Here is a 22,949-nt window from a genome sequence, read left to right as displayed (position 1 = left end):
TATCCTATATTTTTAACCTAAGATTATTTGATCTATGCACATTTAAATAGTGGTATTCTGACCATTAGTGTAGTTTGTTGAGCTATTCCCTAAGTGTTGGATATTTGGATTATCTCCAGTTTCATTATTGTAAATAACATTGCTATAAACATCTTTACATAAATTATTATTTTATTCTTTTGTTTTTTTATGATGTGTATTACCAAAATGAGGATTATCAGATCAAAGCATTCGCTGACTTAAAAAACTAAAAGCATAGAACATAAAACTCTACTCAATAAAAAAAAAACAAAACCCAAACCCCTTCAATTTTGAGTTATAACAGTTAAGAGAAGAGAAAGGCAAAAGAAGAAGAAATGAGAAAAAAATCATTCATTCAACCAGTATTTGAGCACTTACTATATGCCAGGCACTGTTCTAGGAATTTAGGATCCATCAGTGATTAAGAGACCAAAATATTCCTGCCCTTGTAGATCCTATATTCTAGAGGGGAAGATAGACAAGAAACATAATACTAAACGAGCTAATTATGTAATAAGTTGGAAGATGATAAGTGTTATGAAAAAAGAAAACTAGCCAGGCTGAGGGGAGGCAGGAGTGGTGGAGGGACCATGGAGGGGGGGTTGTGATTTTAAACAGGAGTTATTGAGGAGATAACATTTGAGCAGAGACTTACAGGAGTGAGGATGTTAGCCGTGCCACTGTCGATGGAAGGAAGAGCAAAACAAGCAGAGGGAGGAGCTCTCGGCTAATAGTGTTAGGTCTCCTGGAGAAGCAGCAAGGAGGTCCCGTGGCTGGAGCTGGAGCGGGAGAGTGAGCGCCAGAGGGAGGAGGGCTCAGAAAGGCGGGGCAGGACCACATCAGGCGGGGTTTTGTAGGCTGCCGTTAGGACTTTGACTTTGAGTCTCGTTCCCAAAGGAGGCTGTGGAAAGGCTACAGGGACTCACCTTCTTTGAAAGGGCCGACCTGGACCTGTCCTTGACCCCCTGCATCCAAGCCTCTGGGATGGGACCAGGGAAGTGTTGTATTTCTGACAAATTCCTCAAGGTGATCCTCATGTGCAGTTAGGTTCAGGACCATTCTTTCAGTTCAAAAATTCCACTATTCTAAATTAAAAATAATTTAATAAAAGGAAGTAAAGATTTCATAGCATCCCCGAATGTTGGTGACTTAGAGACTTTGGAGATTGTGCGGGGAAATTGAGGCCCAGAGGTTAAGTGACTTGCTTGAGGTTTTGGAGCCAGGAGTGGCAGCTTCAGCCTTCGCACTCCGAGTTCAGTGACCCCTCCACTGTGCCGGGCTGCCTAACAAACTGTGTCATTTCACTTCTCAGGCCGTTAGACTTCCAATAAGCTCCACCATTAGGAATGTAGTTTGAATCCGGAGCTCTGTAGGGTTAATTGGTCGATTAAATGTTTGGTTATCTAAAGATCCATCAGAAAGTCGCTATTGTTTTAACTTTTATGGTTAAGAATCATTCCAAATGTATTAATCACATGTTCTGCTTCTTTAGAGGAATTCTGGAAGAGCTGTATACCGTTTTAGAATGGGAAGGGACCTTAATTGTTTAGGATTCTGCAGTGGCTCTGGGTCATAATTCTGAAATAAGCTCTTATTGAACCTCAGTATAAAACACACAAGCCATTCACCTGGGCATATCTGAGGTTTAGCTTATGAAGAAATTTCTGATTTAGTTTGCTTTTTGATTTGTTTCTTCGACATTGACTGTTGCTAAATTTTTTTCACTTAATTCAAATTTTTTTATAACGTTGGTTTTTCTGGCCTTATTCTGTAACTTGAAGCTAAATTTTATTTGCAGTTTCTGAGCTCGAAGACTTTGCTGTTATCCTGGAATGCACTGACATTGTGACGTGGGAGTCAGTCCAGAAATCACCAACACGAGCAAGAACTCAGGCCTCAGAGCTAAGCTGGGGAATGATTTCTGTTGAACCATTTCTCCTCCACTTGCACACTTCTGCATGTTTCAGTGACCAAATCTGTGCCAGCAACGGGGGCAGGTCACACATTCCCACCGAGAACACTGGTGGAGATTATAGGGCTACATTATTTTTTCCTTTCACTGAGCCAGAATTGGCAGTGGAAGCGGTGTCTGAGGAAAGAATTGGAAGTATTGGCTGCTCTGGGAATGGGAGGAAAGATTTATACCTTGTGCACTTCCCCATTCCGTCTTCTGTTCCTGTAGAAGAGTCACATTCAGTGAGAGGCGCTGGTCCCAATATGAAAGGTTCCATGAACATACGAAAGCAGCTCAGTCCTGTTCAGTAGCTACCTAGAGGTTATTTACTCTCTCAAGGCTTAATCTTTTTTTTTTTTTTAATTTAGAAAGTTCAACTTAAATCTATTTCTGGGTGACTTGTCTTTTCGTGATTCAGCCCTTAATGTTCTCTGCCAGAAGATTGGTTGTAATTTCTGTTTTATCATGGTCTCCTTGCCTTTAAACCTCAGTGAGGGACTGGCCCTTTTCTCTTCTCTGGGTGGGTTCATCACAGTAACTGCATTCCTAGAGGAAACTCTGAAGAAGTGGACATGTGACATGAGAATTAGCACTGCTCTAAATTTCCAAAAAAGGCTGCCATTGGTAGCTCCATGAAGGATAATGGCTGAAACGGGTGTGAGAAGCTCTAGGAATGAGGAATTCATGACTTAACCTTCCATGAGGGATTGGTATGGAGACCAGTGCTTTTGTCATTGAACTCTGATGATGCTTGCCCAGATTCTCAGTGGTCCCTTGGAAGTAGAGCAGATGGCAGCCATCAGGTGTAGGCCCATTTCAAATGAATGACTGTCCCTATATCTCAGTCTTGACCATTTAATATGGTGTTCTTATAGGCATGGATAGGGACGAGGAAGCACGGACCCAGGCAGCCTGGAAGGGAACTGTGGTGGAAGCTGTGATGCCAGGAAAGAAGGATGCACTCCTCCAGCTGGAGGAGTGCTGCCAGCAGTCAGCCTTCAGCTCAGCTGTGAGTCTCATGGGGGACTGGCCTCAGCTGAAGAGAGCCACCGTGCCCAAGGCCAACTACTGACACTCACAACTACTGATCCATGTGGGGTGAAGGCCTATCCTCCTGACCCAACTCAGGACAACTCTAAAGCATCCTCTTAGCTTCAGAATCCTCCCTGCAGGGCTTCCTGAGGCTTTTATTGAAGCTGCATCCTAGCTCAATTTCTCCCTCGGCTCACTCTTTCCTCTCTCCCTCTTTTCCTTCCGGATGTTGATTCCAAGAGTGAGTCCTAATAAACCTTCTGCCTGCTAAACACTATCTCAGAATCTGCTTCTTGGGGAGCCCAACCTGCACAGAAATCTTACGAGCAATTTGCCCGTCCTTTAGAAAATATAGCATAGACTTTTTCTGTATTAACCGGAGATGGACTTTTTCACGTCATCAAAAAATTTTTTTTAAAAACTTGGAAAGTTGAAGAGTTAAACTGAGAAGAAGAGAAACAAAGGGAGAAGAATTAGGTTAGACTAGGTCTTTCTCCTCTACCTGCATTTGGGATTTGGGGTGACACGTTGCTTCTCTAGGAAGGTTAGAAGCTGTCGTCTGAAATCTTCATCTGGTCACTCCAAAAGTTGATGTTATGGGGAGAGAAAGGAAGGGAAGGAACAAAGATGTTATTTCAATTTGGATACTGCCTTTGTGCTTTGCCATATGCCTCTGTCTTCTTGTTATAAGCAGCTGAGTCCTCTCTTAGGCCATCTCGTTTCTCCTGTGGCAGCAGGCAGGGATCCCTGGAAGAACCAATGAATAAATGGGCAATGGTGCCTCGCAGCTGTATCCCAGATTTCACATGAGGGGAGGATGAAAAGCAGCCTTGATACCTTCCAAAAGCATTCTTGTTCTTGAGAGAAGCGTAGCCTGTGAAGGCCTCACTCAGGGGAGCAAGGGGAGGCATTTTTGACTGCTCAGCCCACAGCGTGAGGAGGAGCAGTTGACAACGGGAGGCTGGCTGGGGTAGAAGCCAGGGTGAAAATTCAGTGACACCCAAGTGAGAGCTGAAAACTCTGGAGGAGAAAGCCAAGAACCATCCTGACAGCTTCTTTCTGTTCTTTCCTTGACCTCAGGGGGAATTTCTGTGTTTAAGGGTTCCTTCCAACGCAGGGCCTCCCATCCCTTGGCATGAACCTCCAAATGATGAGCAGACATGGAACGGACTTCTGAAGACGGGGTCACCGTCCAACTCAGCCTTCAGAGTACGGGGGAAGGGAAGCGTGAGGTCTCTCTCACCTGTCTGAGCGTACGGAGAGGCCCGCAAGTCACACGGGTGGGCTTGGGCTGTGAGATCCTCGTATGTCGGCAGGGGCGTCCCGGTGCTTTGCTCAGGCATGTGTTAAACTGTGTTCGTGAGAGGCGGTGCCGCCCAGGCTCCGCCGCCCTTCAGGGCCTGGCCCGGGTGTGTGCCGCGAGGGGCCGAGGCGCCGGGGCGCTGGGGGCGGCATCGCGATGGGCGCAGAGCGGAGAGGCCTGCGGACGGCGGAGGCGGGCGGGCGCCGAGGCGCGGTGCCGGCGGGGAGAGCCCGGGCGCGGCGGGCGGGGCCGAGGGGCGCCGGGGGGCTCCCGGGGAGGGAGGCGGGTGGCCGCGGGAGGGCGGGACGCGCGCGGACTGCAAGTGGGGAAGAAGGTGCCGGCGGGCGGGCGGGCGCCGGGCGCGGGGAGCTGGGCGGCGGCGCGGGCCGCGCCGGGGGAGGCGGGGCGGGCGGCGGCGCGGGGAGCGCGTTTGGGGCGCCGCGGCGGGGAGGGTGGCGGCCGCCGGGGCGCGCGGGGCGCTGTGTCTGCGCGCTCCCCCGCTCGGGAAGGAGGATGGCCCAGAAGGGAAAGTTGGGGTGACGCGCGCAGCCCCCGGAGGCGCGGCGGGGGGCGCCGCGGCGAGCCCGACGGAGCGGCGGCCAGACAGGCCGGGGGGCGCGCGGTCCCGGCGCCACCGCCACCGCCGCCGAGGCGCCCGCCCCCTCACTGCAGGTGGCAGCGGGGCCGCGGGGTCCGGGCGGCCGGCGGCGCGGGCGGGCGCGCGGGGAAGCCCGGCCGAGGGATGGGCTGCGCCCCCAGCATCCACGTCTCGCAGAGCGGCGTGATCTACTGCCGGGACTCGGACGAGTCCAACTCGCCCCGCCAGACCACCAGCGTGTCGCAGGGCCCCGTGGCCCCCCTGCACGGCCTCTTCGTCCAGACCGACGCCGCCGACGCCATCCCCCCGAGCCGCGCGCGCGGACCCCCCGGCGCCGCCCGCGTCCGCAGGGCCCGCGCGGAGCTGGGCAGCGGCAGCAGCGCGGGCTCGGCGGCCCCCGCCGCGACCACCTGCAGGGGCCGGAGGCGCCACTGCTGCAGCAGCGCGGAGGCCGAGACCCAGACCAGCTACACCAGCGTCCAGGTAAACGCCAGGCGCCCGCCCGCGCGGGGGGTGGTGGGGGGCGCCCCGTCCGGGCGGGGCTCGCGCGGGCGGGGGGCTCCGGCGGAGTGGAGTGGTCATGACGCGGTTGGTCTGGGGAGGCTGTCACTAAGGAGGAGTTTACTTTTCGTTTGTGGGGGTGATGAGGGCCCAGGAAATGTGAGCAGAAAACACCCCTGGAGGGGTCCTGGGAGCTGGTTCTGGGGGGACGGGTGGAAAAGCGAGCGAAGTGGGAAGCAGGTGGGCCGGCTGCTTCGCAGGGTGGTGGGAAGGCTGAGGCTCGGTTGAGGCAGGAGGAGGGGTGGGTATCGTTGGGAGCATTCGGTGGCTGGCGAGTCCGACTGAATGAAATCCGAGCCCTGGCCTGGATTTGCGTGCCTTGTAGGTGACTGGTGCAGAGCCGGTGCGAGGATAGTCCTATTCAGATTTTTACCTGGGAAAACCAGCCAGGCTGCGTGCAGTCTTAGTCACAGGATCGAGCGTGGGGACCTGTGAATGAATGAGGGTGTTTGTGTTTTGTGGAGAGATGGAGGAAGGGAATGGAGGAAGGGGACCAGAGTGGAACCTGTTGTTTGTCACTTGTTTGGGTTGGCTACATCCTGGACATAACTGAGAGACCTGGCCGTGAATTTGGGGGGTCAGCTGAGCCACAGTGAGGGGAAGTGGTTTCCAGTGCACTGCAGCTGTCAGAAGATGAAGATTTGGCACATATATCTCATCCTTCAGGAGACTGCAATTTTGAGGAAGTGGAAAAAATTATTTAAACGATTAAAGCAGTCACTAGTTATTTCTTAATCGTGCCCTCCTATACCTTCTCAAAACACTCTTAAATTCAAGAGGGTTTTCATTGTGTAAATCTGGCCCCTGGGCCTTTTATCCTTGTGGCAAACAGAACGACAGTGGCACAGCCCAGTGTGCAGAGGAAAAAGTACATCTTTGTGACCCTTAATGTTAGGTAGAGTCAGAGGTTTGACTTGCTCAGTGGATTACCAGGAACTGTTCCATTGATTATTTGGCAGAGACATGATTGTCTATTTAATATGTGAAAAGTTGCCCAACAACTGGCCTAGTGTGAAGAGGCTCAGTCTTCATTGGGTAAGTCAGTTCCCAGGGGAGGGGCAAAGAGAAGGATGGATGGCATGCACTGGCTTCAGTCTGGGAGACCCAAAGCGTCTTTCAGTGAACTTATTTTAGCACCATCTGATTTCGTAACATGACGCTTAACTGATGCTTGTTTATAGTGGTAGGGCTTCTCTGGAAATAATCATATCGTATAATATAATATAGTCATCATTATAATAAAAAATACCAGTTATTGAGTACCTCCTTTGTGCCAGGTATAAGCTTTCTCTCCTAGCTTTTGAATGTTAACCATGAGATGACAGAATATCCAAAGATTAGAGACCTGGATTTGTGACCGTCCAGCCTACCAACCGCACTTTTGTTATAAAGGCATGTGCTGAACGCTATATTTTTCTTGTGTCAAGTTTTTTTTAAAACACACTCGCTCACATAAAGTTAGCATTAGGAGAAATTTCAGGGAAATAAGATGTTATAGCTGGTGAAATAACTAAATTGGGATGTTACCGATAAAGACTATCCTTTTGCCTCTTGTTGAAAAGGAAATTTGAAGACATGAAGCAGGAGTTCAGCATGGTGACAACTTATGAACTCTGTAATGCTTTTTTTGGTTACTTGAGAAAAATTTTGTATTTCTGCCTTTCAGAGTAGCAAGAATCCCAATTTAGCACGTGGCAACTCTAGCTACTCCATGTTTGTTCAATGAAAGACAGAATAATGAATGAATTCATTCTCTGTTTTAATACTTGCCTCAAGAGGCTACTTAGAGACCAAATGGAGTAAAAACTGAAGGGAAAATGAGTCTCAGTTATTAGCAGTTACTATAAATTTGTATAAATATCATTGCTGCTTGGCTGAAGTGTTAAAAGGTTTGACCTGGATAGGAGTTGAACTCACTTTGCTTTATCAACAGGATTTTCAAATAAGAGCTTAATTCATTCCAACACGCTACTAGGAATGTTGGGAATGAATCTGCTGGTTTAGTGACCCAGCACTAATTTGCATATGTAGATCTCAGAAACCATAGATTTGAAATTAAATTTGAGACCCGAATTTTGATTTATACAAACCATACAGAATTATTATCTCAGAATTGCTTTAATATATTTAATTGTATCCTTTTAGGACTTGTGACTCAGTGTTAATATTGTCTTTTTCAATCTTCACATGTTCCATACTCTTGTGGATGAGGTAATTTTGTAAAAAACTTTACTTTCATTTCTTTTTAGAATAAGAATTCTTCCTCCTTAAGAGTTTGAGATAATTACTAGTCATGGCCCCCTCCCCTCCTCTTTTCCAAAATGATCAGGTGGAAAAATAAAGTCTTTGCCATTTGGTCCTGTTTACAGTGGTAGGTTGTAATAGTTTTCTTTGTAAATTTCCTCTTTGTACATCAATTATAAACCATATCCTCATTATCTACTTGGTCTCTGGTATTCCCCAGAGTGCAAAAATGTGTGCTTGATCTCTCTTTCTCTTTTCTAGCAATAATTCATCTCATTAAGCTTTTAGAATGATGAAGCATTATGATGTCAAACATGATATCGACAGGAACCTTCCTGAATACCTAATTTACAAAAAAATTGTAAACATTAATAATTCATATGCAGTACAGTGATATCATATGGGTTTCCATTTCTGGTAAGAAGTTAGATTTGTCTCCCAATTGCTGTAAAAATGCAGCTTCCTAGCAATTTGTCTCCCTCTTGTTGCCTTTTTAAAAATAGTACTCTAACAGGAGAATCCTGCAGAATGCTCACTCCTGATATTGTGCCAGTTTTGTAATTCTGGTTCAGAAATCCTCAGAGGAGATAGTTGAACCTCTCTCTGGGAAGATCCGGGGATTTTTACAAGTCTTCTTTTCTCATACCAGGTGTTGTGCCTGGGGAGGCGTCTGGGACTAGGCAGCCAGTTGTAGAGAAGAGTCCTGATTGACGACACAGTCAACTTGCAGCCATCTCTGTTTAGGTTTACTATGTTGTGGCTCGGGCGCAGGCGATTGTTAATTTGCAAATAATTTTGTGCTGACAGACAGCATCGCCAATTCTCGCTTTCTCCTGCATTCATCGTGCTCATTTATTAATTTCACCAGTATTTGTGCCAGACTCTGTTGTAGATGCTAGGGATTCAGGGAATATCCATAAAGTTTGATAAGCAAAGCCTCATGAGGATGGTGAGTCTCTTGCAAAAGAATGTGCCTAAGCTGATGATTAGACTTGTATATTGTCCGTTCCATGGCTTCCCAGAATCAGTGAGGATAATCCCAAGTAGAATAAATATAAAGGGAAAATAAATATTTTTCTGACCTTATAGTAAATAATTAATGAGATTTTTTTATTTAGGAGAGGGGTAGAACTGTTTTGAAAAAAGTCATTTTTGTTTGTTCTCAAAGTCATTATTCTCAAACTTTAATGTACATCAGAATCACCTGGAAGCCTTGTTAAAATAAAGATTGCTGGGGCTGGCCTAATGGTGCAGTGGTTAAGTTCCGTGTACTCCACTTCAGTGGCCCAGGGTTTGTGGGTTCTGATCCTGGGCACGGACCTACACACAGCTCATCAAGCCATGCTGTGGTGGTGTCCCACAAACAGAACAGAGGAAGACTGGCACAGGTGTTAGCTCAGGGACAATCTCCCTCAAGCAAAAAGAGGAAGATTGGCAACAGGTGTTAGCTCAGGGCCAATCTTCCTCATTAAAAAAAAAGAAATACAGATTGCTGGGCCCTACTCCCAGAGTTTCTGATTTAGTAGATCTTGGGTGAGGCCTGAGAATTTAGATTTCTAACAAGCTTCCAGGAGAGGCTAGTGTTGCTGATCTTGGGACCACACTTTGAGAACCACCACTTTTAAATGCATTAAATTGACTGTTGACCAGATGAATTAGGTGGGCTACCTCTAGCAGACATATAGTGCCACACTGCATGTGTTTGGGGTACTAGTCACAGCCCTGCTTTCCTCTTGGTTTGCTCTCATATGGGCTGCCTACCGTCTCCATTCATGAAGTCAAACTGAGGTCAGACTCCATTCACAAAGTCAAACTTGGCTGGAAAGTCTGTAAGTGGGAGAGTGCTGGACCTCATAACCCACTCTGCTTTCTCAAGGGTCGACCTCCCCTTGGGACCCTTTGGGTTTGTAGGTCCTGATGTCTTGCTTTGCCATCCCAGTCACTCCCATGCCTCTGTCCCACTGGAGCCATGTCCTGCATGATAGGAAATTGCAAGGCAGGGGAGGAGCTGAAAACAGGTGCTGGTGTGACATGATACAGGTTCAAATTCAGTTTTCAGCCCTCGGAGTTCTTGGTGGTCCTTTTCACCATTACTTTTCATTTTTAAATGGAGCGTAAAGTTTAGTAAGCCCAAGTGAGTCTTGCAAGTTGATTTAGTAAAACCCAAAGGTACTTTCTGCCATAGTTCATTTCATCACAAGTTAGTCCCTCCCCCTTCTTCCAAAACATTAATTATAGTCAGTGAGCAAATTTTCCTAATTTTTACTGCTTTCTTCAGTAGTTACACTAATTTTTAAGAGCCATCAGATAATTCTCCCTTTTGATTTTGTCCTCAAACCAGAAAGTAATGTAGTGCAGGCTGCTAACTTTTCAGAGGTGACACTTCTCTGCTGAATGCTATCCTGGTGGCCGCTAGGCAGGACTTGGGCTGCAGCAGGACAGGACATGCTGGTGGGGGCAGGGCAGATCCTGTGGCACCAGGTTGGTGATGGGTTGAGGCTGGAAATCAGAATAGGAAGGCGGGAGTGAGCCCCATAGAACTAGGCAGGAAGACAGAGTCCAGAGTCTGGGAAACCAGCAGAGTTGGGGAGGAGCAGGTGAGTACTTCGGGGCCAGGTGGGCAAGTGAAATCTAGAATTCAGGGGCTCAGTGAAGGTGACAGCTGTTGAACTAGGTTGAGACCTCTGATTGGGGAACAGAAGCTATTTACTTTCTGTTTTATTTGGGGTTCTCTGCTGAGTGTGAAGAGCTCAGGGCCCATAGGAGACACTGGTGACCAATCAGAGGGCTGTGTGTAAACCTTGCACCTGGCTGGGGCAAGACTAACTAACCAGGCCTTCCTCACACCTGGTCAGGTAGAGGCTGGGCAGGAAACAGGTTGCATATGCACAAGGGTTTAGTTGAAAGTAATCTAGTGAGGGGACTATTTCAGATGTATTGGCAGGATGAAGAGAAATCAACAAAAGATGCTGACGTACATTAGGACTAGAAAAAGAGCGTGCTGTTATGACCTAGAAGAGGCGACGGGAGGGACTGGTTATGGGAACCTGAGAAACCACACCTATAGGATGAGGAAGCCCCCAGAAGCTGTAGTCTTCAGGAGGAATGCAGTGATGGGAGGCACGTGGCCTGGTTGGGAGCCAAGGGAGTAAATACCTCCATTCCGTTGTCCTCTATTTCACCATCTCCAGCCAGAGCATCCCTTTGGCCAAATACATCTGCAAACCAAAGAGCCAGAGAGCCCATTGATTGAGGTCTTCCAGAGCAGGATAAAGATTATCCTGACCATACCACAGGAGGCTGTCTGTAATAAGAGTTTAAAAAGATGTTCAGCATAATTAGAGATACCCTGGTAAGCTCCAATTGAGATGGGCAATTTTGATGATTGTCCAAAATAATGGCATTTTTAAATGGCATTTAATTTATTGTTTATGTTTCCTGTTTAATGACTAGTGATATTAAAATATGTCCAGTTTTCTTGTTTGGAGACCTCTAAGTTACTGCTGAAAACATATCCTCCTCTTCAGTTCACTTTCCACCTTGGCCCTACTCAGACATTGTCTTCGTCGCTTGGGCTGCTATAACAGAATACTGCAAACAGAGTGACTTAAACAACAGACCTCTGTTTCTCACAGTTCTGGAGGCTGGGAAGTCTAAGATCAAGGTGCTGGCAGATTCTGCGCCTTGTGAGAGCTCCCTTCCTGGCTTGGAGACCTGTCTTCTTGTTGAGTCCTCACGTGGCAGACAGCAAGCAAGCTCTGGTCGCTCTTCCTCCTCTTGTAAGGACACTAATCCCATCATGGGGCTCTACCCTCATGACCTAATCTAAACCTAATTACCTCCCAAAGGTCCCACCTCCAAATACTGTCAGGGTTAGGGCTGCAACATAGGAATTTGAGGGGACACAAACATTCAGTCCATAGCAGGCATGTTTCCATCATTTCCTCTGCCCTCCTCTCCCCATGACCTCAAAGCCCAGGGGTTGGGGTGGCAGAGAGGAAGCCCTCTCCCTGAGTGGGAAGTTCGCTAAGCAGGAACTCAGCTTAGCCAGTTAATTACCTTTTTGCTCAGTTTGTACTTTCCTGCTCTCTACATCTTCTCGCCATTGCCTCAAAAAGTTAATAAACAAATTTTACTGTATAAATAAGCTGATATTTTAAATAAAGTATATGTATATTTAAAACATATTTTAAAATATTCATATGTGTGCAGGAGTTCATTTTTAAAAATAGGTGTTACCTTTATCTTACGGTGGAAATCTTGGTAGTTATTATGTTTTAATAGAAAACTGCTTTTTAAACAAGCTGCAGTAGAAGTTAAATTCGGTTCTTGCTAGCTTCTTCTCCATTTTCTCTATTCTCCCACTGGCGGATAAAAGCCAGCTTTTATTTAGGGTTTTGACACTTTACTCTCTTCCATGAACTTCTTTCTCCTCCTCCTTTCTGTCTCCTCAGGGACAATTGACAGAAAAATAGTTTAGAAGCTTGTGATTGCTATAATAAAAACCAGGAGATGAGTTTACTTTTGGACAATCTATCAATGAAAGAAAGAATATTTCGTGGTTGTTTCTCGTTTCCAAGGTGACTCGAATTTTTGTGTATGGTTAGTACATTTTGCAACAAGGTATTTAGAATAGACGGAACAATATTAGCTATTGTTTAAGTCCTTGCTATTTGCAGAGCATTCTATATACATTGTGTCACCTAATCTACACAAAAACACTGAGTTACAAGTTATTATTTCTCTTTTACAAATGAGGAAAACGAGGCTGCAAGAGGTGGGATAAATTGCTCAAAGTGAGTGCTGAAATTTGAATACAAGGTTGTCTGAATGCAAGTTCAAAGTCCTTATCCACTGAGCTTTGCTGCCTCCCCCACAGGCCTGAAGGCCCAAGGCTGGTACTGGAGCTGTAGGGTTACTTAGACTAGAGAGGTGATAACCAGGTGGTGGCAGCTCTGGGGGCCTTCTGGGTGAGGTTTTTCCTCTTACATATCCACTGTTACCCCTTGTGTTAGCCTGAACTTCCATTAGTTTTTCTTCTTTTTTAAAGATTGGCACCTGAGCTAACATCTGCTACCAATCTTCTTTTTTCTGTTCTTCTTCTTCTCCCCAAAGCCCCCCAGCACATAGTTTTATATTCTAGTTGCAGGTCCTTCTGGTTGTCCTTCCATTAGTTTTGAGGTGAGTGGAGAATGTAAAATGCATACAGAATTGGAGAATCTTTGGCAGAACATGTCATTATTTTCACTGAACGCATAGTTGGCACTTTGTAAGTATCGTAGCAATATTAGCTGATAATAATCTTGTGGTTGCTATCATTTCTGTTTTGGTAATTAAAATGAGATTTTGATTATTTAGATTTAGATATTTTTGAAACATGTAGTTGTTTTTTGTTGGAAAATGTACCCCCCTCTCTAGTAGATTGATTTGGCCAATGTAGGTGACTAACTGGATGTAGAGAGAGATGCGTTATCCTGAAGCTTTGAAAACCACTGTGGCGGACATGGGTTTAGTCTGCGTCAATTAGATTTCCAAAGGAGACTACAAGATAGAATCTTGTGGGGCCGGCCTGGTGGCACAGCGGTTAAGTTTGTACATTCCACTTCTCAGCGGCCCGGGGTTCGCCGGTTTGAATCCCGGATGTGGACATGGCACCTCTTGGCAAAAGCCATGCTGTGGTAGGTGTCCAGCATATAGAGTAGAGGAAGATGGGGATGGATGTTAGTTCATGGCCAGTCTTCCTCAGCAAAAAGAGGAGGATTGGCAGCAGTTAGCTCAGGGCTAATCTTCCTCAAAAAAAAAAAAAAAAAAGATAGAATCTTGCCAGTTGAAGGCCCAAGCTGGAGTTTGGATTCTCTGACTGTTGGGGCTACACAAAGCTTCTGCCTTTGAAGGTCGGGTCTTGCTGTTGTCTTGAGCTGGTTCCATGTGGAATTCTTCTTTGGTGTAAACCTGTAACCTGAAGCCTTGGTCTATCATTGGGCCTCAAGCCATCCTGCGTAAGCTCTGTTGGTTTTTATATTGCTGCATTTCCAGTGCCGTCAGATGTAGCGTGTTGTTGGGACAATGATATACTGTAAATCTAAGACCCGTTTTCTCTCAGATGGGAAGGTGTAATGATTAGCTACAGGGGGCCAGTTGTCTGTGTGAGTCACAAAACTGAGAGAAGACCCTGAATTTTGGAAATTTTGCTGGGAAGACACGTGAGAGACTTTTTATCAACCTATCACACCGGCTAACGTAGAAAAAGAAAAGTGCTGTTTTCTGATGTCAGAACCACAAATCCCGTTAAAGCTCTGCACCTGGCAGGTGAGGCCGAGTTCAGAGTAGGCAGGGCTGTATCCACTCCAGGGGTCCTGCTGAGGGGGCTCAAGCAAGAGCAATGGCCACGTGGAGAGGAAAGTACCCGCTTGGGAAGGCCAGTAATGACCCAGCGGCCCACACCTCACCCACGAGTGGTCTTGGGCCATACGAGACTCATCTTCATTCTCGACTTAAGAAACTGATCGACGCCCTTGGCCTGGGAACTGGGTGACCGTGAGGAAAGCAAAAGCCACCCTTCTGGTTGATGGCTTCAGAAGCCTCAGTAGTGTTCCGAGCTGAGCCATAGCTGGAACTAAAAGTTTCTCTTTTCCCCACAATCTAATACAACCCTGCTACACGATTTCCCCTCCAGAGTTCCCTCAGGAGGGAGTGATACCCAAAACAATGATGGCCAAATAAAGACAGAATAGACCAAAAGATGAGCTTTGTCAGTGGCTGGGCAAACGCTGGTTGATGTCCTGAAGTCCACCATGTGCATGTGTGGACACACACACACTCACTCTCTCCTTCTCTCTCTCTCACACACACACTCATACGCACACTCTCCTGCTCTGGGTGAGAAAGGGGGCTTAGGCAGATAAGTTTGCATGAGGCTTCCCATATTCTTCCTCCCAAATCTAAAAGGGTGGATCTGCAAAGCCAATTCCGGGACCCCCTAATCCATTGGACCCCCCCAGACTCTCCTGCCTGTGGCCAGCCTCTCTGTTCATCTACTCGGTCACATGTGGAACCCATTGTGGGCTTTCCAAAACCCAGCGCCTTTCTCTGCAGTGCTCTGGCCCACTCGGACCCTGAGACCTTGGAACTGGCAGACGCTGATCACAGAGCCTTTGTCCCTTGGGAGTGTGGCCTGGCGTTCTCCCCTCCCTGAGGGCAGTGGTAGGGAGGAGTGTTGCAGACACAGACTCCCTGCCCTTTTGTTTGTTGAGATTTTCAAGAAGGTAGAGGGAGGTGGGGTAAAAGGCTGGAACCTCATCTGTGTGTCAGAGGTGGGAACTTTGAGTCCAAGAAAAAAACAAAACAAAACAGGAAATGCTTTGAATTAACATAAAAGGCAACCTTCACTTTTATATGCAGATTACATGACAAAAATACTTTGTAAGTCATCTAGTTGGTATTGGGAAAGGATTTTCCTATAGAAACAATGTTATACGTGGCATTTAGGTTTCTAGGTTAGCCCAAAAAAGTGTTTAACCCATTATGGAGCTGGAATATGTTTACAGTGTTGAAACAATACTGCTGTGAGAGAAACATAAAATTGAATTAGAACGAGTGTTTTCTTTGTACCAGTGTCCTTTGAGAGAAGCGGGTTTCATTAGAGGGTGGAGAAGCAGCTGAGGGAGCACCTGAGACGTTCCCTCAGGGAGGAGTTAGCCTCAGTGATCCTGGTGCTCTGAGGTGGTGATGGCTCAGGGGGTGTATTCACCCACATTGCTAGGGAGCGATCTGGGCTGCAGGGAGCTCGCCTGGCTTGCCCACGGCCACACAGCTAGGGACTTGGAGCTGCCCCTGCTAAGCTGTGCCCTTTTCGTCATGCTATTTCACTGAATGGGTGTGTCTCCTTTCTTTGAGTCACTTATTTTCGGTTTCATCTACAAATATTTCAGTGTGTATCTTTTAACTCTAATTCTTTTATCACAAAATCATTATACACCCCAAATTTAATGCCTACTATCTTAGTCAGTTCAAGCTGCTATAACAAAAATATCGTACACTGGGTGGCTTACAAACAAGGGAAATTGACTTTTCACAGTTCTGGAGACCGGGAAGTCCAAGGTCAAGGGGCCAGCAGGTTCGGTGTCTGATGAGGACCCGCTTCCTGGTTCATAGAGCTGGCAGGCTTTTCGCTGTGTCCTCACTTGTCAGAAGGGGTGAGGGAGCTCTCTGGGGTATCTTTTATAGGGACACCAATCTCATTCCTGAGGGATCCGCCCTTGTGACCTATTCATCTCCCGAAAGGCCCCACCTCCTAATACTATCACATTGGGGGTCATCAACATATGAATTGGAAGGGAGGGCATAAACATTCAGTCTATAGCAACTACTTAATATCAATCACATTTTTCTGTCTTTTAATTATTTTTTTATAGTTCGTTGGTATCCAAATAAGGTCAGCTCATTGCAATTGATTGATGTATCTCTTAAGTCTCTCTTAATCTATAGATTCCCCATCCCTCTCACTTTTTTCACTTGCTCTTGATTTGTTGAGGACCCTGGGTGGTTTGTCCTGTAGATGTTCCCCCAGTCTGCATTTTGCTTTTTGCATTCTTGGGGTGCGGCTAGCGTGTTTCCTTGCCTTCTATGTTTGCTAGAAACTTGGAGTGCGATTTAGAGGTTTGATCAGATTATGCTCAGTTTTGGGGGGGGATGGGGCAAGAATACGTTTTAAGTGATACCATGTTCTCACATCAGGAAGCAGGGTGTTTGATGGTCTCTCAGCTTGGTGCTGACCAGTATCAGTGCTCATTGCTTACACACATTCATCAGTGGGGCGTGTAAAATGGTGATATTCTCATTCTATCATTTCTTCTTCACTTATTAGTTGGAATGTCTCTAAGAAGAGAAACAACTTCTCGGTAACTAGTTTGTTTCCCTGGCATACAGTTTATATGGGAAAGGCAGGTTGGATGTGTGACTCTTTCCTCTTATCTCCAGTTTTCAAAATAATGAGTTGAGTCCCCAGCATTCTCCTAAGGTGACGAGGATTTTTTTTTTTTTTACTTGTTTTTCTTTTGGTTTGCTTGCTTACTGTTATCACGGATTGCACATATTTTTGATGTATGTTAACTCGTTGTTATACTTTGGGAGCTCAAATTGCCCATTTTTGGCGGAAGAGAGCTTATTTAAGTTGGTGAGGTGCTTTTCTTGAAGAAATATTTCCAGCTAAGTTAGTTAAATTGTGTCCTTATTCTAAACATGTTCTTTGTAGGTGAGGGCTCACTGACCACCCGGAGGGAGAGGCACATCTTGGTGCCTGCCCAGCCGTCGCTGCTAATACCAAGCTTCAGAGATCGTGGAGCTTTTCAGAGGAGCCATTGCACAAGGCCCCACTGCAGCTCCTTTCCTAGAATTTTTGTGGCTAGAAAAGGGCAACCTGGGGTGATGGAAAGATACTCACTGGCCCGAGCTTGAGTTGCAGTTCTGCCCTCCGCAAGCTTTGTGACCTTGGAGAAGCTGGGTAACTCCTTGTAAGGTGGGAATAATGCAACCATTGAAAGGATGGGTGCAAGTAGAACAGATGTACAGTGCCTGTAAACCTTCTAGGTTCTCATGAATGTGTGTGTATGTAACTAAGTCTTCGAAATCTGGAATGTATTTTACACTTACAAGACATCTCAATATGGACTAGCACATTTCAAGTGCTTGATGGCCACGTAGTAGCTATTATTACAGGAGAGGGAGGAAGAAAGAAAAACTTCAAGTAAGAGTTATACATCGAGCGATTACGATTTGACATTGTAACTTGACAAGAAGTATATAGCACAGTAGCCATGTTGGTTATTTGTCTCTTGGTTCTCAACTCCATTCCTGCTTTTCTCTATTCTCCTTTGCATTGTGTAGGGCTAGCAGTCTTCAGACTGCATCTTCCAGATCCCTTTGCCAGCTGGTCTTCTTTTAGATTCTGCAGTAGGAGGTACTGGTAGGAAATTGGGATGTGGGAGAAGGGAAGAGACAACAGCAGTAGCTCCTGCTAAGTGGCAGTGGCACCACTTTAGCAGGGATGGTGCAGTGCCTCCAACTGATGAGTGTGGGCTTGTGGGTGCAGGCCCCGGCATTAGCAGTTCTGATCTCTGCAGGCACCCTTTCATCTTCTTAGGTTCTCCAGCTCACCTCCATCTTCTCTTTGCTCTTCCATACCTTCCAACACCTTTTCAACAGTTCCCTACACTGATCGCTCTCTGTTTAGTATATGTAGAGTGGTTTCTGTTTTTCTCACTGAACACTTGGGTGGGTCTGAGGTCAGAAAGAACTAGGTTATAATCCCATGCATACCACTTACTTAGTTCTGTGACTTAACTTCATTATTTTTCAATTTCTTCCTTTAAGGGGGATAGTAAAAATACCCATCTCATAGAGTTGTTGTGAGGATGATATAATTAATATATGTGGCATCATTAGCTTTGAACATAATTCTCAACAATATACAAGCCAATTTTTGAAGGCTCATCGTGTAACATTTTTTATCATGGAAAAGTCCAAATGTGTACAAAAATAGAGGGAATAGTATATTGAAACTTCATGTACACACTACCCAGCTTTGACAGTTATAAAATTAAGGCTGTTCCACCCACTCTCCCCCCACTCTGCGATTATTTTAAAGCAAATCTAAAACATCATATTATTTCAGCTGTAATTATTTCAACACGTAACTCTAAGAGGTAAGGACTGTTTAAAAATCAACCATAATGCTATTAGCATACCTAAACATTAAAATAATTCTTTCATATTATCAAATACCAAGACAATGTCCAAATTTCCTTAATTATCTCATAAATGTCTTTGTTTAAAAAAATGTGTTGTTTGAGTCATTTTTGGGCTAAGATCCACCCATTGCAATTGGTTGATACGTATCTTAAGTATCTTTTAATCTGTTGGTCCCCCTTTCTCTCTTTCTTCCTTACTATTTGTTTGTTGCAGAAACTGGGTCATTTGTCCAGCAGAGTCTCCCACAGTCTGCGTTTTGCTGATTGTGTTCCTGCGGTCTCTGGCGCCACGTTCTTCTGGTCCTGTCGTCCCTGCGGATTGATAGTTAGATATTGGTTGGATTCAGGCCTATTTGTTTATTTAAGTTGGCAAGACTACTTTACAGGTGGTGTGTACTTCCATCAGGGGGCACTTGATGTCTGGTTCTCTCTCTTTTTGTGAGGCAATAGAGGAGGGAATAAATTTTTAGTTTTTAAAGTGAGAAGTTATTTGATGTTTGGATGAGGCAGATGTGGGAGATGGAACAATCTGGAATGATGTCTAGGTTTTGGCTTAGGTTTGGCAGAACATCCTTGCTGGGGATCAAGGGAACGAGGGGGGTACAGGGAAAGGAAGGGTAGAAGGAAAAGTCTCCAAGTGTGTATGTGGGTCCCCGAATTTAGCCATCAGCTAAAGGAGAGCTCAGCTTAGATATTCTTGACAATGTTTGTGTTCTCAATTTAATCAATGTAACTATGTAAATTTGCTTTCTAGTTAAGCCATATGCCTCAGTGATAGGAGATAGAATCAAATGCAGAATTCGTTTTCCTTGCAAACAGTTGAATAAAAGAAAAGTTAGTGTTAGAATTTTAGTAAGCTTTGACCACAGGTGGGGAGCCCCTGTCTGGTCCTGTCTAGTGCTGTTATAATCTGGCTCTTGTGTGCAAATGATACTATGGAACACCATGTATGAAGTGTCATATCACTGACTTTTTCTTTGCTTGAAGTATATTTCACATAACATAAAATTCGCCATTTTAAAGTGTACAATTCACTGACTTTTAGTATATTCATTATGTTGTGCAACCATCAGCACTGTCTAATTCTAGAATATTTCCATCACCCCCAAAAGAAACTCCATACCTATAAGCAATCAGTCCCAATCCCCCACTTCCCCACCCCTTGGCAACCACTAATCTACTTTCTGTCTCTATAGATTTGCTTATTCTGAACATTTCATATAAATGGACTCAGTATGTGACTTTTTGTGTCTGGCTTCTTTCACATAGCGTGATATTTTCATGGTTTGTCCACGTTGAAGCATGAATCAGTATTTTATCCCTCTTTATTGCCAAATATTATTCCGTTGTATGGATATACCACATATTGTTTATCCATTTATCCATTGATGCACAGTTGGATTGTTTCCACTTTTTGACTATTATTAATAATGCTGTTATGAGTATTCTTGTACAGATTTTTGTGTGGATGTATGCTTTCATTTCTCTTGGGTGTATACTACAAGTGGAATTGCTGGGTCATGTGGTAAGTCTAAGTTTAATGTTTTGAGGGACCACTAAACTATATTCCAATGCGCCTGCACAATTTTACGTTTCCACGAGCATGTATGAGGGTCCCTGTTTCTCCACATCCTCACCAACACTTGTTATTATCTGTCTCTTTGATTATAGCCATTCAAGTGGGTGTGAGGTGGGATCTTGTTGTTTTGATTTGCCTTTCCCTGATGGCTAATTCAGGGTTGTTTTTAGGCAATGAACCAGATACCATGGGTGAAGTCTGACGTGAATTTGGGTCTTGGTTCCCTGCTAGGTTCAGGGGACCTCCAGAACAACTGTATTGGTATTCCTCAGCATTTTTATTTACACTGCAGCCTTTTAGCTGAGGAAGGCAGAGCCCAGGCACAACTCCTCACACTGGGCTTTCCCATGTGTGCCGGAATCTCCTGTGGAGCCCTGTCCTGGAGCTCTAGAATCATAAGCGAGTGGGCCTGGGCCTGTGCCTTCTACAAAAGCCTCCCGTTTGGATCACTGCCCTGACTGCAGTCTAGGGGAAGCCGTTGGTAGGATCTTGAGGAAAGACAAGAGACTTGGTTGCAAGGATCCTTAAGTGGCGCTTTCTTTTGCTGCCACAGGAGGTGCTATTGAGCACATGTGAGTCACATCTCGCAGTAACAGCTGAGAGGTCACCATTTTCACAAGTCAGGAGCTAAGGGTTAGATCTGGTTCAGAAGCTTAGTGTGAATACGAAATCATTGGAAGCACTGGAATTAAATGTGGAGCCAATTTTATGGTTTGGGCACAATGAGTCACACAGTGTGTGTTGGTGCTTGATGTTTGTTTTGCTAATTTAGAGGGAATAGTGGTACAGATAATTCCCAAATGGTGGCTCATGCAAAATTCATGTGTAGTTGTTTTGGACTGCATTTTCTACATTCTCGTTTGAATGCAGATGCAGCTGATGGTATGGAAATTCGTAATACAGCAAACAAAACAAGCCAGGCTGTGAAGACCCAGCTCAAAAGGACTTGGGGAATGTCTATGGACACCTGCCCTTCCTACTTTTCCAATTCGTCCTGCTTCTTATTTTAATGTAATAGCTGTGCTTTGTGGATGGACATAAGGTTTCTAAGGAAACATTTTGTTTCTCCTTTGGCTGCTCTTCCCTGGTTACAGTGGAATGAAGTGGATTTAGGCTTAAAAGGAGGGAATTTCAAATCACCTTCCTTTGTATGATAATCAGAGAAGGTAGGAATGATACTAATGGTAATAATACTAATGGTAATAATGTCAAAAGGGAGCTGTGTGACAAAAGGTTTTGCTCCTTGTTAATTCAGAATTGATTGCAGTTGTCAAAGTTGTAGCAATCAGGGTCCCCGGGGAAATAATTCACCTCCCACCCCCCACCCCCACAGTTCTGATGAAGAGAATTCACTGGGGATTCTGCTTACAGAGGTGGGAGCAGAGATTGGAGAAGGCAAGGGACAGTGAGGCGCCCCGACCCGCGACTGTGTGGGGTCCTCACCAGCCCTAGGGCTGCAGGGGTCCAGGAGAGGGCAGAGCATTGCTGGCCGGAGCTGTCCTCTTGAAGGCGCGAGCTGTTGCCAGGCCGGGGCCCTGGAGCCGGGAGGAGCAGGGAAGAAATGAGCCAACCTCTCTGTCCCCTCGCCCTCCACTGCCCTGCCAGGGCCTCCCGTTGGCTGCACCCAGCGTGAAAGCAGCTGGGAAGGGAGGCTGGTGTGCAGGATGCGGGCTGGGCCTCCCGGGCACGGAGTGGGACAGACAGGGGCTGGTAGTGGTGGTTTGCCCTTGAAGACCAGTTTGCACGATAACCAACTATTTTACAGTGAGCACATTCTAGTTTTTGTTAATTTTAGAAGGTGTTATTTTGGAGAACTTTGAGAAATAGTGCAAGTATAGAAAAGCATCCATTTCTCATTTTAAAAAATTCCACTGTATTTCACATTTACTTATGCAAAAGCTTCTTGTCTTTTAGCTGGTAAACTTTGTTATGAAGTGTCTTAAACTTTGTACTTTTTTCTTATTTTCCTACTACATTGGTACATCTCATTGTTCTGTGAGAAGCCTGAAAGAGAGAGCCACACTGTCTTTTGGATTGGCAAAGGGTGATTTGTAAATTCCTCTTTTTCAGGTTAGTGTGTAGATATTTGTGAATTATCCCAAGGTGGTCACTTGTCTTCAAATCAGGTTAGTCCGAGAGGAGTTCAGTGGAGCGTTTGTAGCCCATAGCTCAGGGGGCGATGCAGTGTGCTGGAGCCATCCTGATAGCTGCCTGGCTCCCTGCACACGTAGCTGGGAATTGTTTTGCTCCAAACATTGGTGAAATATGCCAACTTGAAGTGTTTCTGGTACCTGAGTGTTGTCATGTGTGGTTCTCTGAGGTCTGGGTAAAGGGTGGAGGAAGGTCTGTGTCTCTAGATGCCTACGGGGTTGCTAGGAAATGATTTTCAGAGTGCTTCATGGTGATGCAGCAGGTTGAACTTTTTTTTTGAAGCGTTGTCGTGGAAACCAAGTGCATCATTGCGTTGTCTGACTAATTTGTCTTTTAATGATAAAAAATCGTAATCTGGGGCTAACGGATAAAAAAATAATACAGAGGTAATGAAAAGACCAAGAAGGTTGAGGGGACTGCTGCTAGAGGTAGTACATCTTTTGAATCAGAAGATTTCCCTGGCAGCGTGGTTCGTGCTGGTCAGGGCTTGGCTGTGGGAAGTGAGGGGAGCTCATCAGTTTGTTTTCCTTCTTGTCTTTGAAGTAAGAAAACCATGATTTCACCCTGTGGCTTCCTGCCGTGGGGTTTTGTTCCCGACTCCATGTGTGTGAAGCGGAAGGCAGTGCACGGCCGCTGTGAGTCTTGGCAAGGCCCCCAGGGTGCTGTTCTTTGTGGGTTGTTGGTTTTATGTCTCTCTTACCCCCTGCAGCATGCCCACTCCAACAGCAGGCGGTGGGGTGACAGGGAGAGCTCTGCCT

The 22,949-nt window shown here is 45.7% G+C and overlaps 1 protein-coding gene across 13 annotated transcripts in view; it reads left to right on the top strand.

The window, feature by feature from the left end:
- PDE8B (phosphodiesterase 8B) overlaps positions 1 to 22,949 on the top strand; it is a 227,030-nt gene that overhangs the window by 31,121 nt on the left and 172,960 nt on the right. For 2 of the 13 annotated variants that reach the window (XM_014830056.3, XM_044777974.2), the window contains exon 1: positions 4,707 to 5,391. The exons of the other annotated variants lie outside the window; for them this stretch is intronic. In XM_014830056.3, the coding sequence (XP_014685542.3) occupies positions 5,053 to 5,391 (339 nt within the window). In that variant the 5' untranslated portion in view covers positions 4,707 to 5,052. Of the gene's footprint in view, positions 1 to 4,706; positions 5,392 to 22,949 lie in introns of those variants that run through there. 13 annotated transcript variants of the gene reach the window in all.

Source organism: Equus asinus, chromosome 9, assembly GCF_041296235.1.
Source record: "Equus asinus isolate D_3611 breed Donkey chromosome 9, EquAss-T2T_v2, whole genome shotgun sequence".
In the NCBI taxonomy this organism is placed as follows: Eukaryota; Metazoa; Chordata; class Mammalia; order Perissodactyla; family Equidae; genus Equus; species Equus asinus.
This window is presented reverse-complemented; position numbering and strand designations above follow the sequence as displayed.